General features: G+C 37.3%; 1 protein-coding gene across 1 annotated transcript in view; it reads right to left on the bottom strand.

Annotated features, from left to right (window-relative positions):
• LOC122133858 (arf-GAP with Rho-GAP domain, ANK repeat and PH domain-containing protein 2-like) overlaps nt 1-19171 on the bottom strand; it is a 69076-nt gene extending 49905 nt beyond the window's left edge. Inside the window, 7 exon segments of the mRNA XM_042728871.1 lie at nt 5530-5599; nt 7010-7399; nt 7804-7868; nt 8545-8621; nt 9943-10016; nt 11365-12156; nt 19034-19171. Of these exon segments, the coding sequence (XP_042584805.1) occupies nt 5530-5599; nt 7010-7399; nt 7804-7868; nt 8545-8621; nt 9943-10016; nt 11365-12053 (1365 nt within the window). The 5' untranslated portion in view covers nt 12054-12156; nt 19034-19171.
• Nucleotides 19172-19459: the final 288 nt, after the last annotated feature.

Consider the following 19459-nt stretch of genomic DNA (forward strand, 5'->3'; position numbering starts at 1 on the left):
ACAGTTTCAACAGGAACCACACGTTCAACAAAGAGCGCTTCCCAGCGCTATCAAAGCTGGCACGTTTCATTATCCCCGCATCCAGTGCGCCTTCAGAGCGGGCCTTTAGTGTCTGTGGGCGCATCTTGGAAGAGAGAGACGCACGGGAGTGGGACCGCAGTCGATCAGCAACATTCTCTTCCTCCACAGCAATATTGCAAAGTGATTCATTTGTTAAATTCATTCGTTAACGTTGTTTATTTTTATGTTATTTATTATTGTGTTGTTTTTTGAGCACAGCCCCTCGTTGCCATTTGTTAATTAGGTCAAGAGGCGTGATGATGCCAGTTTTTATTGAGCAGGCTGCCTAAGTTTGAATGTTTTTATTCTTATTTGTATTTTTCAAACAGAATACCTGCGACATTTGGCTAATAATTGTAAAACTGCTGTTTTTCATGTAGCCTAGTTTATCATATTATGTATATATATATATATATTTTTTTTGCAAAGCAGTCTATTTTTATGTGCAAAGTTTTTGATAAAAACGAAATTATATTTGAATGTATTGTGTGTGTTTTTTTTACATGCAGGCCAGGGAAACTAAACAAACAACCCCATGAATCTCTTTAATAATATCAATACAAATACGTGTTTTTTTGTTTTTTTTTTCTTTTTCTGCTGGACGGGACGGGAGAAGACACAAAATCAATGCATCTCTATTATTGTGCGGGAATAAATTCTCAGAATTTTGCGGGTGCGCAGGGGGGAGTGGACATACATATTGCGGGAGCGGGCGGGAGTGTAACACATACGTTGCGGGGATTCGGGGCGGTAATGGTCAGAAATTCGGCGAGCGTGGGATGAAGAAAACAGTCCCGCGCAGGGCTCTACTCCCAGGGGACTTTTGAGCTTTTCTGGATTTTCCACACAGTTGTACTTCAGATACAAGGTAACTGATCCCAACCCAAACATCTCCACACACCCTGCCTACTGACAGGTAACACTCTAAAACCTCTCTCACTCACACATACAAACTAAAACTCATGAAAGTGTTACTTGGATCCCTAGACGTCACAGACCTGGTCGCAAGGTTGATGAAACATCAGGTAAGTTTGGGGGAGACCATGCCTCTCTGTCCCCGTGGGTCCTACAGAGATCCAGTGTGAGTGCCGTGCTTGCCTCTCTCCCACGCTTAAGGAGGTCTCTGATTGATGACATCATTATCTGATGTCAAGAAGCGAGCAGTGATTGAGATTAACCATTTCAATCAGAGAAAAGAGACTGAGGAGAGAATGTGCCCGCTGAGGACAATAAGTTGGAGGAGACTTTCTTTGAAACTTTCCGTAGTATTCTTGATAAGTGATGCTTGTTAAGGCAAATTCTGTTGCTTGCTTTATTTTTTAATATATAGAAGGAACCAGTAAGCAACTACCAAGCAAATAAACTTAAGTGCAATAAAAACTGCTAAGAGGACCAACTTTTTAATGTCCGGGCAACTGCAGTTGCAGTTATATTATGAATACAGGCTTAAAGTGCACTCTCTGATCAGAATTGGAGGAAAGGTTAAAGAATTACAGCTCTTTAATATGTACCTCCCTCTTTTTCAAGGAACCATAAGTAATTGGACAGTTGACTCAAAAAAATGTGTCATGGACAGGTGTGGGCTATTCCTTCGTTATTTCCACATCAACTAAGCAGATAAAAGTTCTAGAGTTGATTCTAAGCGTGCCATTTGCATTTGGAAGCTGTTGCTGTGAACCCACATCATGTGGTCAAAGGATCTCTCCATGCAGGTGAAACAGGCGATTGTTAGGCTTCAAAAACAAAACAAATCCATCTGAGAGATAGCGGGAACATTCAGAGTGACCAAATCAACAGTTTGGTACATTCTGAGAAAAAAAAAACGCACTGGTGAGCTCAGCAACATAAAAAAGGCCTGGACGTCAACGGAGGACAACAGTAGTGGATGATCAGAGAATCCTCTCCACGGTAAAGACAAACCCTTTCACAACATCCAGCCAAGAGAAGATCACTCTCCAGGAGGTAGGTGTGTCACTGTCAAAGTCTACAATCAAGAGAAGACCTCATGAGAGCAGTTACAGAGGGTTCACCACAAGGTGCAAACAAGGCCTGATTAGACTTTGCCAAAAAACATGTAACAAAGCATTCTTTGGACGGCTGAAATTAAGATCAATCTGTACCAGAATGACGGGAAGAAAAAAGTATGGAGAAGGCTTGGAACAGCTCATGATCGAAATAATACAACATCATCTGTGAAACATGGTGGAGCAGTGTGATGGCATGAGCATGTATGGCTCTGTGTTACTTGTGGTTGTGTATTATGAGTGGGAGGGCATGTTTTGATTTGTTTGTGATGTTGTGAAAATGGACAAAGATCCAAAACATACAGCAAAAGCAACCCAGGAGTTTTTGTGGGTAAAAAATAGTATTATTCTGCAATGTCAAAGTCACTGAGCATGCATTTCTAGGGCTGTCAACTTTAGTCGTTTAGTCGACTAATCGGTCGATGCCGTCTTGGTCGACTGACATTCTCATTGGTCGACCAGTTGCATAATTTTTTTTTTTCTTTTCACCAATAAAGAAATTTTCCACCACGTGAACACTCGGGAACCGCACCGGTGTCTGGCAGCACTGCTGCTTCGCGCTCAGTAAGGAATAAAGGTAGGTTTGCTGTATTCATTCAGTTAGAATGCTACTTGTTTTGGCTTTAGTTGACAAAATGTCCAAGAAAATCTAAATCTTTTTGTCTGGCTGCATTTTACAAAAAAAGACGACACGACTGTGGAGTGCAAGCTATGCGGTTTAAAGCTAACTTACCATAGCTCAACGACCAATATGACCTATCACCTAAAAGTGGTAAGCGAGATATAAATGTGTCAGACAGCTTGCTATGTCTAATGTCGAAAAGTTTATATATTTTATTGCCACAGGCGTGTTTTAGGCTATTTGGGTTTTTTGTTTGTTTGTTTGAAAACGCCTAACGTTAGATCGGCTGGACAAAAGTTAACCTATAGCTTTGAAAGTAAAGAAGAATATACAGCCTGTATAAACGAGAGCTTTTGTTAGGATTTTTCATTATTTGGCAGTTTTAGCAGTTATATTTTTTTGTAGCGTGTGGTGTGGTCAGGTGCATGATTGTGACTGTCACTATAGACCTAGTACAGAGCTCCTCACTTTGCAGTTAAAAAAATCACTTAATTTTCAAAGAATTGTATTATTATTATTATAGTTTTATGTATTATTGATGTTTTTTCGTTGTTGTTTTGTAAATGCTCTATGACAATTTTTTAATAACTGGGCAATCAAAATGCAAAACATCGCGTTTTTTTTTTTTTTTTTTTTTTTAGTCGACTGATCATTGCGCAGGACAGGACTTTAGTCGACTAAGCATTTCTTTGGTTGACTACAGCCCTATGCATTTCACTTGCTGAAGACAAGACTGAAGACAAAAAAAGGTAGAAAGACTCACAAACACACAACACCTGATGTCAGCTGCAGTAACGGCCTGGCAAAGCATCACAAATGAAGAAAACCCAGTCTCTGGTGATGTCCATTAAAGGTGCCATAGGTGATTGTCTTCAGAAAATTTTTTATAGTTATTCTGGTTGAAATTCTCTTCACATCAGTCTTCAGTGGTCTAAATGTATTTATATGTATTTATATATTCTGTGGAAGGCGTAGGACCAAGAAATGTTTGTCCAATCAAAACGCTCATATGTATTTGCATACCTCTGCGCACCAGGTTCACGCAGACAGGATACATCATCAGCACATTCACATACACAATGCAGACAGAGCGAGAACAAACATCAACAACCCGACCTTCCTCCCTGGTATTGTAGTACTTTTCCTTACTGTATAAAGTTTTCCCACCGGTGAATGACACATGATGTATTGTAGTAATGTTGTCTTTGGTCGTCTGATCAGTTCACGTTCATGCGTTCAGGGGGCGTGGCTTTGGACGGCGATTTGCAGGGATGTTCGCTTTCAGTGCTATCATGCTAAAGTTAGCATTTTCCAAGATCTCCTACTGCACCTTTAAGGCAGTCATTGCCTGCAAAGGATTCTCAACAAAATATTAAAAAAAGGACATTTTATTTATAATTACTGTTAGTTGTCCAATTACATATGAGCCCCTGAAAATGGGGGGACTGAGTATAAAAATGGTTGTAATTCCTAAGCATTTTATGTTATATTTTTGATCAACCCCTTGAATTAAAGCTTAAAGTCTGATCTTCAATTTGATTGTTTCATTTTAATTCTATTCTGATGGCATACACAGCCAAAATAATGAAAATTGTGTCAGTGTCCAAATATATGGACCTAACTGTATTTACAAGATATATTTGGATTATCGTTCAAATGTTTAGGGGCAATGCAATTTTTGGTCACACTTTATTTTAAGGTTTAATTCTTGCTATTAACAAACCATTAACTATGACTTTTGCCTCAATAAACTCCAACTTGGCTTCTTATTAATAGTTAGTAAGGTAGTTGTTAACTTTAGGTATTGAGTAGGGATGTAGAATATGGTCATGCAGAATATGTGCTTTATAAGTACTAATAAACAGCCAATATGTTAATAAAATGCATTCTAATAAGCAATAGTGAGAAACGGTCCCCATACTGAAGTGTTACCCAATTTTTATTTAAAGAAATTATTTATTTTTAATCAGCAAGGCTGCATTAAATTGATCAAAAGTGGTAGCATAGACATATATAAAGTTATAAAATGTTTTTATTTTAAATACTGTTCTTTTGCGCTTTATGATCGACAAAGAATCTACAAAACATATTTATCCCCGTTTCCATAAAAATGAACATTGATAATAATAAGATATGTTACTCAAGCAGCAAATCAGCATATAAGAATGAATTCCGAAGGATCAATTACATAAAAAAAATAAAAAAAAACATTAAAACATAAAACGGTTACTTTAAATTGTAATAATATCTCCCAATTATATGTCAACAAGTAAACGGGGTATGAAAAAGAAAGTAAAGAGCAACTGGTATGTTTGAAAGCCACAACAGGCCGCTCCACTGATGCTCCTCTTTTGATTAGGCTTAAAGGTCTAAAAGAAAGACAAAAGCATGGTACATGCAGGTTCACCCAATGCCCCTTCCTCCATTTCTATTCCAGTGTCCTCTACCCCCACTGTTTTACACTGATGATATCACCCTGTTCCTGCAACCAGTGCTGTTTCTGTCCTACTGTGATGATAATACTATATCTGCAAAAAGAGTGAGTGACTGTCGACAGCTATGGAAGAACATTTTAGGTTTATCCCACTGGAAGTGGAAATTAAGAGAGGGATTTGCAGCAGTTTGGACGCACTGAGATAACTTTAAACTGATTGTACATGCTGAGTTAGAAACTGACACCAGGGTTTTAGGCTTGTCTCTGCTCTCCGCATTCAAACTGAAATAAGAACATGACATGGCAGAACCATGTTGTGTGTGAGAATTTGCGAAAATGTGTGTGTGTGTGTGTGTGTGTGTGTGTGTGTGTGTGTGTGTGTGTGTCACCTTATCGCTGCTGTAGTAAGTCAGATTTCCTCCTTCAAGCTTCACCCATCTTCTCTGAAAGACACAGTTTCTACAAGTACAAAATAAAGTGTCATGTTGACAAAAGTCAAAACACATCATTTTTAATGTTACAATATTAAACTGACTATCAGTGAGGGTTTATTATCAGGGCCATTTGAAACAAAATGAATAAATTTGGCCAGTGCTGACCAACTGGCATTGTGGTGTGTTAACTAGCAAAATAAAGCATCAAGCAAAAGGAGGAAGAGGAAGAGGAAAAAAAAAAAACTAAAACAGGAAGGCCACTTTCACAAGTTGGTTTAGCATGTATGGGAACTGATACGAAAATAAAGTGTGAAATATGCTGTAAGTTAAGGCCCGCCTCTACTGAACCATTGTACACTTGCTTTCAAAAATTATTCATACTCTACTATTTGGGGTCAGCAAGATTTCTTTATGGTTTAAAAGACGTCTCTTTTGCCCATTAAGGCTGCATTTATTTGATAAAAATAAATAAAGTATAAACAGTAATATTGTAAAATATTATTACAATTTAAAATCATTGTTTGCTATTTGAATATATTTTGAAATTACATTAATTTTTGTGATGCAAAGCTGAATTTTCAGCAGCCATTACTTCAGTCTTCAGTATCACATCATTCTAATGCTGATTTGGTGCTCAAGAAACTTATCATCAGTTGAAAACAGTTGTTCTGCTTAATATTTTTGAAGAAACAGTCATACATTTTTCAGGATTCTTTGATAAAAAAGACACTAAACTTTTGAACAAAGGGGAAATGTTACAACTAAAATCCAAGTTGTAAAATACAAATGGAAATACAAATAAAAGAAAAACCAGAAACAGCTGTGGTACCTTCATCTTAATTTATATTCATGTACTATATAGTTTAATGACAAATTTTCATTCATTTTAAAAACCTAAGCAGAATAAGGCCACTTTGCAATTACAGACTCAACATGTGATGTCAAGCTAATAAAGATAACAAAAATCCAACACAATTTGATTCTCTGAATTTGAATAAATAATTATATATCAAGCAGAAGACATTTTTTTATGATCTGCTAAATGTGAAATATGTATTGTGACATGAGAATTACAGTAGATTCAAGCTTCAAAGGTTTGGGCTCATTGCAGTCAGCTCACTGCAATGTGAAGTAAGTTTCCTGCTGTTGTGTGGCTTCAGAAGACTTGAAATATAGTGCATGAGTCATGCAGACTACTATCGTGGGCATGAGGTCATATGAACCGAATGGCAAAGAGCTGCATGAAGTGCATCTTCTGTGTTCAAAATATAAAATAACAGTGTATGGAGAACAACATTTTTGGGTGAACTATTCCTTAACATTTATGTGCTTTAGTGCTTGACTTACAGTATTCTCAAGAATGATCCTTATTATTCTTAAAAAGAGTATACACAAAGAGTGCAGAGCAGCAACCAGAGGCCTGCGAAGTCCTTACCCTTGAGGAGAGAGTTTGTCTAGCCAGCCTGCTTTGGTGACAGCATTACTGGTCCCATAGAAGCAGGCATAGGGAGAAATGGAAACTTCTGTTAGAGAATGAAGGTTTGGTCTCAGTAGGCCTGGTAGGTCATCTTGTGCCATACTGTATATGTCTTTCACATCTGTTTGAGGCTTGGCCAAAGCTGATGGTCCAGTGCTCGAGAGAAGAGCAGGCAGTGTAGGATGTTCAAAAGAGCATTCAGTAGCCAATCGCTGACTAAGCGTGTATTCTTGGACAGTGGAGTAATCATCATCATCATCATCATCATCATCATGGATATAATGTTGCTTGGAAAGGTCTTGATTCTTGTTATTGTGTGTGCTTTCTTGGTTTTGTGTCTGCTTGTTTCTAAAAAAAAAAAAAACTTTTTGTTTACCCACCCAGGAAGGAAGAAGAAAGGAAGTTATACAGGTTTGCAACAGAATTTTATTTTTGGGTGAACTATCGCTTTAAGAATAGATAGAGGATATGTGAAGAATATTTGATAATGAACACTTTCATCAATGAATATGAATTCACACCCAAGGTGCTGATGCTGATTGCCCATTACACCTGGCCATCATATCCTTCAAACAACAATGTTGTCTACAGAGATCCTCCAAGTACCACAGTGGACATATGAAAATCTACAAACCGTGTTAAAATCACTGAAATCATCAAGAATTGGAGGACTTCACGTACAAGTTTATTATTTTAGAATTAGGTTGCTAAAAAACAGGCTAAAGGACACTTAAGTTCTCCAAATTGTTCACCTTAACTTCTGTTGATCCAGGTTCTCTTTTACTCCTTGACTAGACATAACCTCGTTGCCCACATCCTGAAAAATAAAAGCAATCAAGATGAAACTAAAAGCAAGTCTATATTCTAAATTCTGCTTTCAAATACCATTCACCCTTGTTATGAATGTCTTATGGCATTTTCAAGACCTGTAGGCTAAAGGGACTTAATCATACCATAATGTGTTACATACAGTAATGTATATACAATTTATCAGTAAGAGGGAGAATCACAGCTTTGCTTCAGAGAAGAGCAATGACATTTTATGATGTTTTTTTTCTTTGGTTTTCAAGTGCAGTAAGTAATGTGCTCACCTACAGGAATAAACACTGCTGCTTTTTACGCAACACATTTTCAATTCTGAATTACGACACTGATGACACAGCTTTTTTCAATGTACTGCTGGGTCAGATTGCTGTTTACTCACAAGCAAACCACTCCAGAATTTGTTTTCAATCAAGCTAAGACCACTTTTTTTTTTTTTTTTTTTTGGTGCATATCCAAGTGCAATTGCCATGTTCATATATGGCTAAATAAATTGAACTAGGCGAGAAAACAAGGCAGGTTCTAAAAACAAATGTTACAGATGTGAAAATGTCTTTACTAAAACTGTAACTCGTGCTCTAAATGTGAGGTCATTGTAAATCATTTTACTTTATATGTAGCTTTCATTTTTTTTTTAAAATCCAGCACAGGCAGGTTTTGTATACACTCACCGATTCCTTTTCTGCTGAATTGTACAGAAAAAGCTCTCCATATGGGGCAATGGGGGACAAGGTCCTTTGAAGTGATGCTGTAATTAACACAACAGGAATGAAGCATTATGACAAAGCAGGTTGTGGTTTTGTGGTTTGATTCTATGAGGAGGGCAAAGGAGAAAGAGTAAGACAAAGAAAGAACAAGGCAAGAGAGAGAAAAGAACAAGCATAAAATGAGATCCCACACATTGTCCTTTAGCGTAGCCAGCTTGAAAAATGTACCAAAGAGGGAGCAGTTTGGGTGACTGGTTGTCAAGGTGACAAATGACCACCATATCTCTGCAGAGACAGTAAGGGGCAGCATGAATTCCAGACTGTTCCCTCTGGACGGACACACACATAGATATAGCGCTAATAGACAGGGCCCCCCGCTAGATAAGACCCTACTGTAGGGTGTTTGATCTAGACGCCACTATGTTATCTATGATAGAACTGTACTGTATTGTACCACATCTTAACCCAGTAGCAAAGGTGTCATTTCAGATCTGTGTCATCATTTATCATCATCAAGTGTTGACCTTCTAACTACAGATGATACGCTCACTCTCTCTTTCTCTCTCTCTCTCTTTCTCTCTCTCTCTCTGTCCTGTTTTATCTGTCTTCTACAAGAACCCGTTTCAAGATAATTGTGTAAATCGCTCACTGAGCATTTTGGAAATGTTCGTAAGACACCACAGTCCTTTTTTGCCCCATTCTTTGTTGTCATCCTTAACTTGAAAGCCAAAATATTCTAAAACTGTTGATTAAACATCGATTTTTCTCATCGTATTTTCTGATCATCAAGTTCTTCTCTGTTGCAAACTAATTCCCTGTTCCCAGTACTTAAAACTTTTGGAACTTAAAACATCTACCTTTCTATTACATTTTAGTCTCCAGAGAATAAGAACAGAATTAGGTTGTAGATCTAGTAGATATAGACTTTATTAAACCTCTTTTACACCTAAGCCTGGTTTCTGACTTCAGTGTAACTCCCAATTCCCGACTACACACACACACACACACACACACACACACACACATCTCGCTGAAACAATTTCCAAACTATTCCTCTAGGACGCTAAAAGCACCTTTCTTGTCACAATTACAAACACTGCGACATGTTCGGAACGGGGACACAATGGAGCATTTCAAAGCCAAAGGCTGTTTCAAAGACACACACACACACACACAAGCAAGCTGCTGTAAGTTTGGCAAACTAGGCTTCTCCACATGCATGCATGAGGAGATAAGAACATATTGCTCTAAAAGACTGCATCCCATTTTTTTAAAAGGGTAAAAATGGCTCATTGACTCAATCACAAATCAGAACAAAAGATATAAACTGCTGAAGCTGAAATAAAGTGAAGTGCAGTGTACCTTTCTGACTGCCTGTGGGGCAGATGAGTCCCTCAGACTTTGTGAGGTGGTCATTGTTGTTTGCTGCCGCATTCCTGCACACATATTTGTAAGGAGAAAAGTGTGAATGTTTTCTGCATTTCTGAATGGATAGAAAATAAACATTTTGCTGTCCCATTCAGTGACATCCAGGGTTTAAACTGGGTTAAACCCTGGAACATAGACTCTAGGGCTAGACATTAACGCTTCATTAACACCACACAAGTAACCTGATTAAAACATTAATAACCAAAAATAAATAGGCAATCAACAAAACGCAAGTATTATTCAGATTTTTTTTACATTTAGAGTATGTGGCGAATAGTGGATATAGCTACTGTATATAATGCATGTACTGATGGTATAAGGTTGCGCTGCTGAGGCGAGGCGAGGTTCAAGCGGCCTCTCCAAGAGAAATCAGAACACACAACACAAAGAAACTCAGCACGCTGAGGTAAAAGTTCTAAATGGAATGTTTTTATATTTAAAATACAGTTAGATAGGCAACATTACAACATATTTTTACCATCACAACATTCAGTAGTTCGATAAACAGTTCAATAAGCAAGTACAATAATATTAGGTTGCTTAAATTTTAGCCGCAGTATTTCAGACTGCTTTTGTTCTATTTCATATGCGGTCTCTCAAAACACTTTAATTTGTCCACCAGCACAACTTAGCCTGTATAATGTGATATAGGAGGCTTTATGTACATTATGTACTAAATTTCGCCAAGGAAATAGTTCCAAACAAAATCTTACTGAATGAATCAACTGTTTGAACAAATCAGGTGCAGTCAAAATGCACCTCCATTGTTTTGCATTTTGTGACATTTATTTAAATGAAAGACTATTTTTCATGATTGAAGATTTCTTAAAAATAGTGTGAAAATATTGTCTTGTCTCATTCTCGTGAACCCAATATTGTGTATCGCCGCACCCCTATTTATGATATGCTGGCATTCACCATGTTCACCAAGTCTGTGTTGCTGTGTCAGCAACCAAAAATATTCAACACAAATTTAAAAAAAGGCCAAAACAAAATAGTTTTAGAGTGATGAAATCATCGACCAAAACGGTTACTTTTAGTGCTGCTCTGTTGGCGCGATTTGCCTGTGTCAGCAGCTATTTTGTGGAAAAGGTACAACAGGTAAACATGGCAGCACTCTGAACACACTTTACCATGACCAAAAATGGCCAAAGAACTTTACTACAACCGGTTTAAATTATGATCTAAGAAAAATCATGTAATGCAGTTACCCTAAATTGAATTACCGAAACTTTATTTTTGGTTTCTGTGTTTGGCTAAATGAAAACTTTGATTTCTGTAAAAAAAAAATAAATAAATAAATAATTCAATGCATCACTAATGACAAACAAATAAATGTTTCATTCATTTACTCACCAGTCATAAGGAGGTATGAAGGGATGCTCAGGGATCTCTGGTACAGGCCTGTGTCGTAGTTTAAAGGACCGGGTGGACCTCGGCTCGGAGGGTTCCTTAATGAAGGTGCACTGCTCATATATTTCATTTTCGACCATTTCTCCCTGAAACCCTACAGAAGCTCCTTCTGAGGAAAAGTCATCATTCTCATCTGGAATGGGTTCTTCTGAAAAGTTCTCCAGTGATTCGCTGCTGCCTTGATCAGAGGAGGAGCTAGAGCTGGAGGAAGCAGTGTGACTTGTAACACTAGGAAGTGTATGAGGAAGTGTAGCAGAACCAATGGCCATCCGTTCTGAATCAGCAATAGTCCTTGAAGGAAGAGTTTGCCTTGTCATCTGGATGTTACTGCCCTGAGAATGCTGACAAGATGTTCCTCTCTGCTTAGCCTTGGGAAACACCTTTCTAGGTCTTGGGATCGGCTTTCTCCTCACTGGCACTTCACCTCCATCCACTTTGATCATCAGGGTCTCCAGACTGCTTAGGATTCTCCGCCGGTGTCCTGTGGGAATATTGTCCATCTTGAGAAGCTCCTCCTCAGTTAGGCTCCTGAGGTCCTTAAAGCAATGGTAGCCAGCCCGGGCGAAGCTGGAGGCATATTGGAGCAGGTGCAGACTGGTCAGCCACTGAGTAATTTCCTGTTCGGGCTCCATAGAAGAGTAGACACATGGGGTCTTCAGTGGTCATGAAGTCTACCATATGCCACTGGATGACCAGGTAACTCTGAGGCAAGTTGAAAAGATGTAGGAACACACCCTAGGGAGAATAAACTAAATAAATTATTTTTGCATAAAACAAACAAGCTGGTGTTTAGGAGTTGAACAACCATTATCTGATTTAAGTATGAATCGTCTTTACAAACTAATAAAATATGATACATTTGAAAGTTTTGTAGCATAAAAACCTGCGTCTGTATAACATGGTATTTGCAGAGGTCACACATACATAACATATAAGAATGGCATAACACAATACACTAGTGCTTAGGATTAAGACTTTGAGTTAAACGTCATAGTTAATGGTTTGTTAATAACAAGAATTGGACCAACAGTTTTCAAAGATTCATAAGTTATAAAATACACCCTTTTATGAGCAGCATAAGGTCTGAATCTACAAAGAATTAGTCTTAGATAGCCAGACCTTCAGACTGATGGCAGAAGTTCTGAGAACCTTGGTCACTTTGAATGGCCAAGGCCCTCCCAAGAGGCCATATGACTGACAGTTAAAGCAACCAATCATGTTTAGTTTTGTGCCGCGTCATGTATTGTATAGGGGCGTTGAAATGTTCCCACAATAACAGACTGGTGTGTAAAACTCTTGAACATATTTTAAAGATATTTCTGCTGCAAACTTTAAATATTCCACAGTGTTTAGTTGATTTTAATAAGCCCTCATCGTCACAGTTGTAAACACAACAGCTTTCTTCTTCCATGAATGGGTTTGGCATCACGGCATCTTTGTTTCCAGGCAGAATGTTAAAGAATGCAACACACGTCTCACAAAAATCCTGTATAATTCAACAATCCGACAATGTCTTCAAAACTCCTGAAGAGTTTCCAATTTTGTGTGCGATGTGTGACATGGTTGTGTCATCTGAACACGAATCAACGCTTAATGTCTGTTCACACCAAGACAAATATTAAGTTTGAAACTTTATTGCAATAAACATTAATTTGAATGAACAGCATTTAATTTACACAAAAATTTGCATGCATCAACTGGCCACTTTTAGTCATGTACCCATAGACGCTGCGGTTATATAAAAATGTGACTTGGTGGCACACACAAATAGACATTTTGCTAAGCAACAGTGAATAGCAGAGAAAAAATCCAGGCTCAGCTCTCGTCTCTGTACTCTTCTATTTGGTGCAACATTTTGAACAATAAGGCAATTACAACAAAAACCAGTTCTGTTTATAGTTACCAGCTATTTTCTGCTAATTATTTTATTTTTTACAATAAAATCAGGATGGGAATGAGATGTAGATAGTGGTTATAAATATAAAACCCTAAATATAAAACATTTGGTTTATTGCTTCAAAAGCTGAATCTGAGTATTTATACTGTATGTAGATTTAGACCTTACGTTACTCATAAAAGGGTGTATTTTAAAATGTATAACTTTTGAAATTCTATACAAAGTTCTATACAAAGACGATGCAAGAACACTTTGTTGGAAGCAGAATTGATTATTGTTGTTATTTTTAAAGGTTCTCTAAAAAACAATAAATCTTCTGCATCTTGTTCAGAATGAACTGCAAAAGCACTGATCCGAAGAACAACAAGAAGGCTTTACATATCATCTTTGTTTCTGCTTCACTCATTTCATAGTATCATGGATAGATCTCTGTTATTTTGCTAGCTTCTAGATCTCTGAATGGCTAAGCACCAGTGTATTTTGTTATTCCATTCTGAAATGTATGAAAAGAATAAGCATGCCATCCTCAAATCTCAACACAACCAGCTACTGTAACTGACCATCACTTTGCAAAAGTCACCCTCAAATAGTTCTGCACATGATACAGCAGACAAAAATAGATTGGATTGTGTCTGTATAATCAGATAACTAGCCATCCACTGCTCAAACCCTTTTTGTCCCACTCACAAAGTAGATCCATTTTCTGCCATGTTAGAAATAGTTTGTATAATCACAGGATAAATGTGTGAAGGAAGGTTGACAGGTGCAAAGGCATGATAAATGACTATCTGTCCATTGTGATCTGTTCATATAGCATTTATCAAATGAATTCACTCTCAAAATTTGCTTCTCACTCCTGTAAATTTCAGGTAGTCCCTTTGGTTATGGAAAATGACTGCAGCTGTCTTTCAAAACCAAATTATGCACAAGATAACCATGTTTATTAATCCAAACAAGACAATGGTATTTCACTGAGCTATGTTCTGGTTTTAGCTGCTTTATTTTAATATGAATTGTATATATTAAACACTTAATAAAAATAAAGCACATTTCAGGATGATATGGGTTTTTGACATTATTCCCATGACAAGAAAGATAATGACAATGAGTAAAATCCCCTTTGAAACCCTAATCTGCATTCCTCATTAAAAATCAATTAACAGTTTCATTTCAACTTGTTCTTCCACTGCAGAGATGTTTAAAATAGAGTGACAGTAAACTTTATCAGTGTTGTGAATATTATTTCCACAGCATTTAAAGAGTTCTTTCAGTACTCTATGGTGTTCTCGGCTTCTCCTTTTCTCAGCAATACTTCTTCATTTAGCTAAAACAACAACACCAGTCTCAAAGATATAATATATACATACTCTGTGTAAAACCAAAGTCTTGTGGTATTTTGCTTTTAAACTCATTGTATATATATATTGTAAACGTATATATATATACAATTTTGTTGTGTCGCACCACATCCAGTGTAGACAGAATTAATGATTATTGGCTTCTATTATCTTTTGATGCATTGCATACATGGTGTACGATCAACTGTTATGTCTGAGAACTGCAACACTTTTTTTTTTCGATAATTTCTCTAGTCATTTTATCAATCCTGGACAAGTGTCTAAGTATATCTATAATATCAAGATTCCCTCAACATGTCATTAGCACATTAGCATACTTACATTAGGATCAGTCTTTCTCTTGCTTCTTAAAAATATAAACGGATTCTGTATACTGGGAAGATATTCTGATAATATTAAATTCATATCTGTTCTTTGTCAAAATGTTTTAAATCCAGATAAATATAACAATAGATGTTAACGACAAGACAGCATAGCTTGCGTGTTCACATTGTTACATGGTCCTTTGCTTTTAAGCTTATAATTTTCAGAATGAGAAATAGCTTAAAGGGGTGCTATTATGATTTTTCACTTTTTGAACATTAGTTAGTCTGTAATGTTGCTGTTTGAGCATAAAAAAAAGATCTGCAAAGTTACAAAGCTCAAACTCCAATTCAAAAAGGAAAAACTACAATGAACGGCTCGTTTGGACTACAATGCATATATTCTGGGATCTGTGATATCACAAATATCAATGAATGGGACAAGACCTGGTTGAGCTGCACTAGAGAAGGCAATGAGTGTTATCACTATGTCGGAGAAACACTAGCTTTCCCAAGGCAGGCGAACTTACAGTGGTTACAAGTGACGTGACATACAGCCAAGTATGGTGACCCATATTTAGAATTTGTGCTCTGCATTTAACCCATCCAAAGTGCACACACACAGCAGTGAACACACACACACACTGTGAACACACACCCGGAGCAGTGGGCACTGGGCAGCCATTTATGCTGCGGCACCTGGGGAGCAGTTGGGGGTTTGGTGCCTTGCTCAAGGGCACCTCAGTGGTATTGCCAGCCCGAGACTCGGACCCACAACCCAAGGATTAGGAGTCAAACTCACTAACCATTAGGCCACGACTTCCCCGGGTTTAAATCATGCTCAAATTGATTTGATTTTCACATAATATTTACAGTGAAGCTCGCAGCAGGCCGGTATGGTAAGGGGCATGACATTTCCAGATCAGGTGCCGAGTGGAGCCAATCACAACACACGCTGGCCCAGCTAACCAATCACAGCCCATCTCGTATTCCAGAAGGCGGGTCTTCATTTGATACAGGAACTATTCGAGCCGATCATGCTAGACTGGGGAGAGATGTGTTGTAATAATGTAAAATATGTGAAAAATAATGTGTTTTTTGAACTACCTAGTATGAGAGCCTGTTCTCGTACACCCCCAAAACAAAATCAAGACTATGTAAAAGAGCATAATAGGACCGCTTTAAGTTACAGAATAGGCTGCAGATATTAATATGGATATTTTAGGAGCTGTCAGAGTTGTTGTAGGCCGTGCTGCAATGGCAGGTAAGTTTTAATAATCAAAAGATATTTCTATTTAATTAAATGCATAAAACTTTAACAATGTAATAAATTATTACATATCACAATAATACTGCCCTATGAACTGTGTTTAATTTTCCAGAAATTATGTTTTATTTTTTTCTGGTTTCTTTGTTTTATAATTCCATACAAATGTATTATAAAATATGACAGTAATCGAATAAATACATAAAACGTTAACATTTTAATTCAATGCAATAAACTGAAATTTGTATTTTTTTGGCAAACAAAGTGCTGCACAACAGAAGTTTACAGTGATGAACACTGATAAAATTGTGTGATATTGTTTTATAGATTGTATTATTATTGTTGTTGTTGTTATCACTACTTAAATTGAGAAGTACATTCTTCTGTACAACAGTAATATATTTCTATCATAATTTCTTCAAGTTAGACCAAACTTTTATTTTGTGAGGTTGTAATAAAGACTTTTGAGCTATCCCAAGATAAACCAATGATAATATGAGGCACATTTCACAATTTATTATTGAAACTTATGTAAAAATGTCCTTATCCTTATTTGGATATAAAAACCTCAACAAGAAAAGAAATCCAAAAAGTAATAAGATGGAAATTAGATTCCATTTACTGCAATACAGTAATTCATTAGATCAGGTTACTAAATATAGGCTACTTCAATAAAAACAGTTCATGTGTACCTAAATAATTAAAGTAACTCTACCAGACTAACTGCAAGGTATTGTTTAACGAGCATAAAGGGCTGCTTTTGTTCAGATCAGTTTAAGCCTTGTTTAACAAATCAGATTTTTCAGATCTGAAAATCTGTGTCTGGGTAACTGGCTAAAACATCACAGCATTGGCACAAACCAATGCTTTCACAACCTCTAAACCTGCACTGACATGCATCTGAGTTTTACCAGTTCAGACCAGTTCTGTTATTTCGGCTGAAAATTCATCTGTCACTTGGCAGAAGCAGGCAAATTATTTAGATTATCCAGGCTGTATGACATGCTTTCATCTCCGAAAACAATGGAAAAATAACTATCCAAGGTAAATCAACACACAGCAAATCAACAAAAACCATAAATCACATTTGTTCTTATGTATGCATTCACAGAATTATCCATTTCTGTTATTTTGCATATTGTTGGTCATACGCAGTTCATGAGAATATCATAATTTCAAAGCCTTGAAATCTTTGCACATTTGAACTTCATGCCACCAGTACAGACAGGTTAATCAATTGCTCATCATTTCAAGTAGAAAATGTTACTCTAAATGGACTGGAACACCCAAAATGATTCACAAAACCCATGAACGCTAATCTGTCAGATAGACTTTTCCTAAACATTGTTGCAAACTGCATTCATTTGGATGTGGTTATGTTCTACACAAATGTTCCTCTTCACCCTACAAAAAATGTTGCAATGCTATCTTCTTGTCTTCATAACAAGCATAAGCATGTAGGCCCGTGCCTGACTTCCACTGTAAACCACAGTGATTGTAGTGTAAAGAATGTACACAAAGAATGTGCTTAAAGGAGCAGCTTACCCTAAATTCATTTTTTTTTACCCTCATGTCATTCTGTGAAACCCAAAAAGGGATGTAAGGCAGAACGACAGTCTATGAAAGCGAATGGTGACTGAGACTGTCATTCCGCCTAACATCTCCTTTTCTGTTCCTCAGAAGAAAGTCATTATGAGGGTGAGTAAATAATGACAGGAGTTTCACTTGAAGATATTTTGCATGGCTTCTCTGTTGTCCCCATTTTACTCTTGAGTCATATACTAAGCATTTCTCTCCCATAAAAATCCACCACTAAAGAGCAAAGTCCAGCTATTAGAAATGTTTCACAACATAAATATATCCGGTGTCACAATATAATCAAATCTTCAGCATGGCACATGATAAACAGCATAAAGCTGTCTATTATTTGTTTTTGTAAAAAACAGCCTACGTAAAAAGTTTTAAAAGCAGCACAGACTTAAACAACAAAGTAAATCTTTTTCCGCCAACATGTAGCCTATTTGTTAGGCTATCTTTTATGATAAATGTTATCAGTATTGCAGAAACATTTATTTTGCATGAAAACTTTGTAGAGGATAAGTGAGAACTCTGCGCTTAGTGAAAGAGTGCGTTTCTTTAACTTTTGCCACTTTTTTTGTTTTGACAGCCCGAGTGAATGAGAGCTCGGTAAAGTGGGCAAGATATTCAAAGATTCGACTTTTCCGGATCAATAAATCACGGCCAAAACGTTTTTACTACACAATTGACGCCTCTTTTCTTTTGTAGTGATGTAGAAAACGAGCTACACGCGAGTTTTCATCAAAACAAGCATTCCTCCACTCTGTACAAAACACATTGATCTCAATGCGCTGGCGTCTGAGTCCGAAGGGACCGTCTGCAAAGTGCGAAACGTGTCTAATAAAATACTCAATAACTTCACAGTAACACGCTGTAGTGTCACCAAATCCAGTTCACACATCACTGCTCTCGTGCTTGTTATACTTCAACACTTATTTAAAAAAAAAAACATTGCTTTGGCACATTTTTTATGATTTAGTTTTTTTTTTTTATGAAAGAGTGCAATATTAACAAGTTGAGGGAGTGTTTACTCAAGGAGTGTCTGGATAAAACGCAGTACAAAACAAAAGATTGTATCCCAGTTAGTCTGTTTTAGCTAAGTAAACTGATGTATGACAATATAAGTACAATAACATAACGCCATGAACGAAAGTGAAGCGCTCAAAGCGAAATCTTGTTGTTAAGGTTCTTTTCTCGAAACGTAGCCTACCTCAAACTGTAACCACCCTTCTTGCTGTCAAAATGTCGCTGTAAAGTTCTGACGAGAAGTTGCCACTGTCTGCTTAGTTTGAAAACGCTTGTCTTCATGCTGTAGTTTCTTTCCATCCAGCGGTCGTTCCGGATTTCGAGTCTAGGCGCGCGACTCTCCACGCCTACCTGCGGCGGGCCACGCCAACCGCGCCTCTGCTACACCGCTGTGGACATGTGGGACAAATGCCCAGGCTTGAGGTAAAGTCAGTTACAATTCAAATAACATGACAAAATATAATAATGTTGGTAATTAGCTCAATTTGCAAAAATGTCTCTTTCTCGGTCTCTGAATCAGTAAAACACCGTTTCTCTCCACTCTTCTGCATGTTGCAGCTTGATACGCCTCCAGCGACGGATTCTGCAGGATTCATGTCAAGTCAACCCA

The sequence above is a fragment of the Cyprinus carpio genome, chromosome B7 (assembly GCF_018340385.1).
Source record: "Cyprinus carpio isolate SPL01 chromosome B7, ASM1834038v1, whole genome shotgun sequence".
Taxonomy (NCBI): Eukaryota; Metazoa; Chordata; class Actinopteri; order Cypriniformes; family Cyprinidae; genus Cyprinus; species Cyprinus carpio.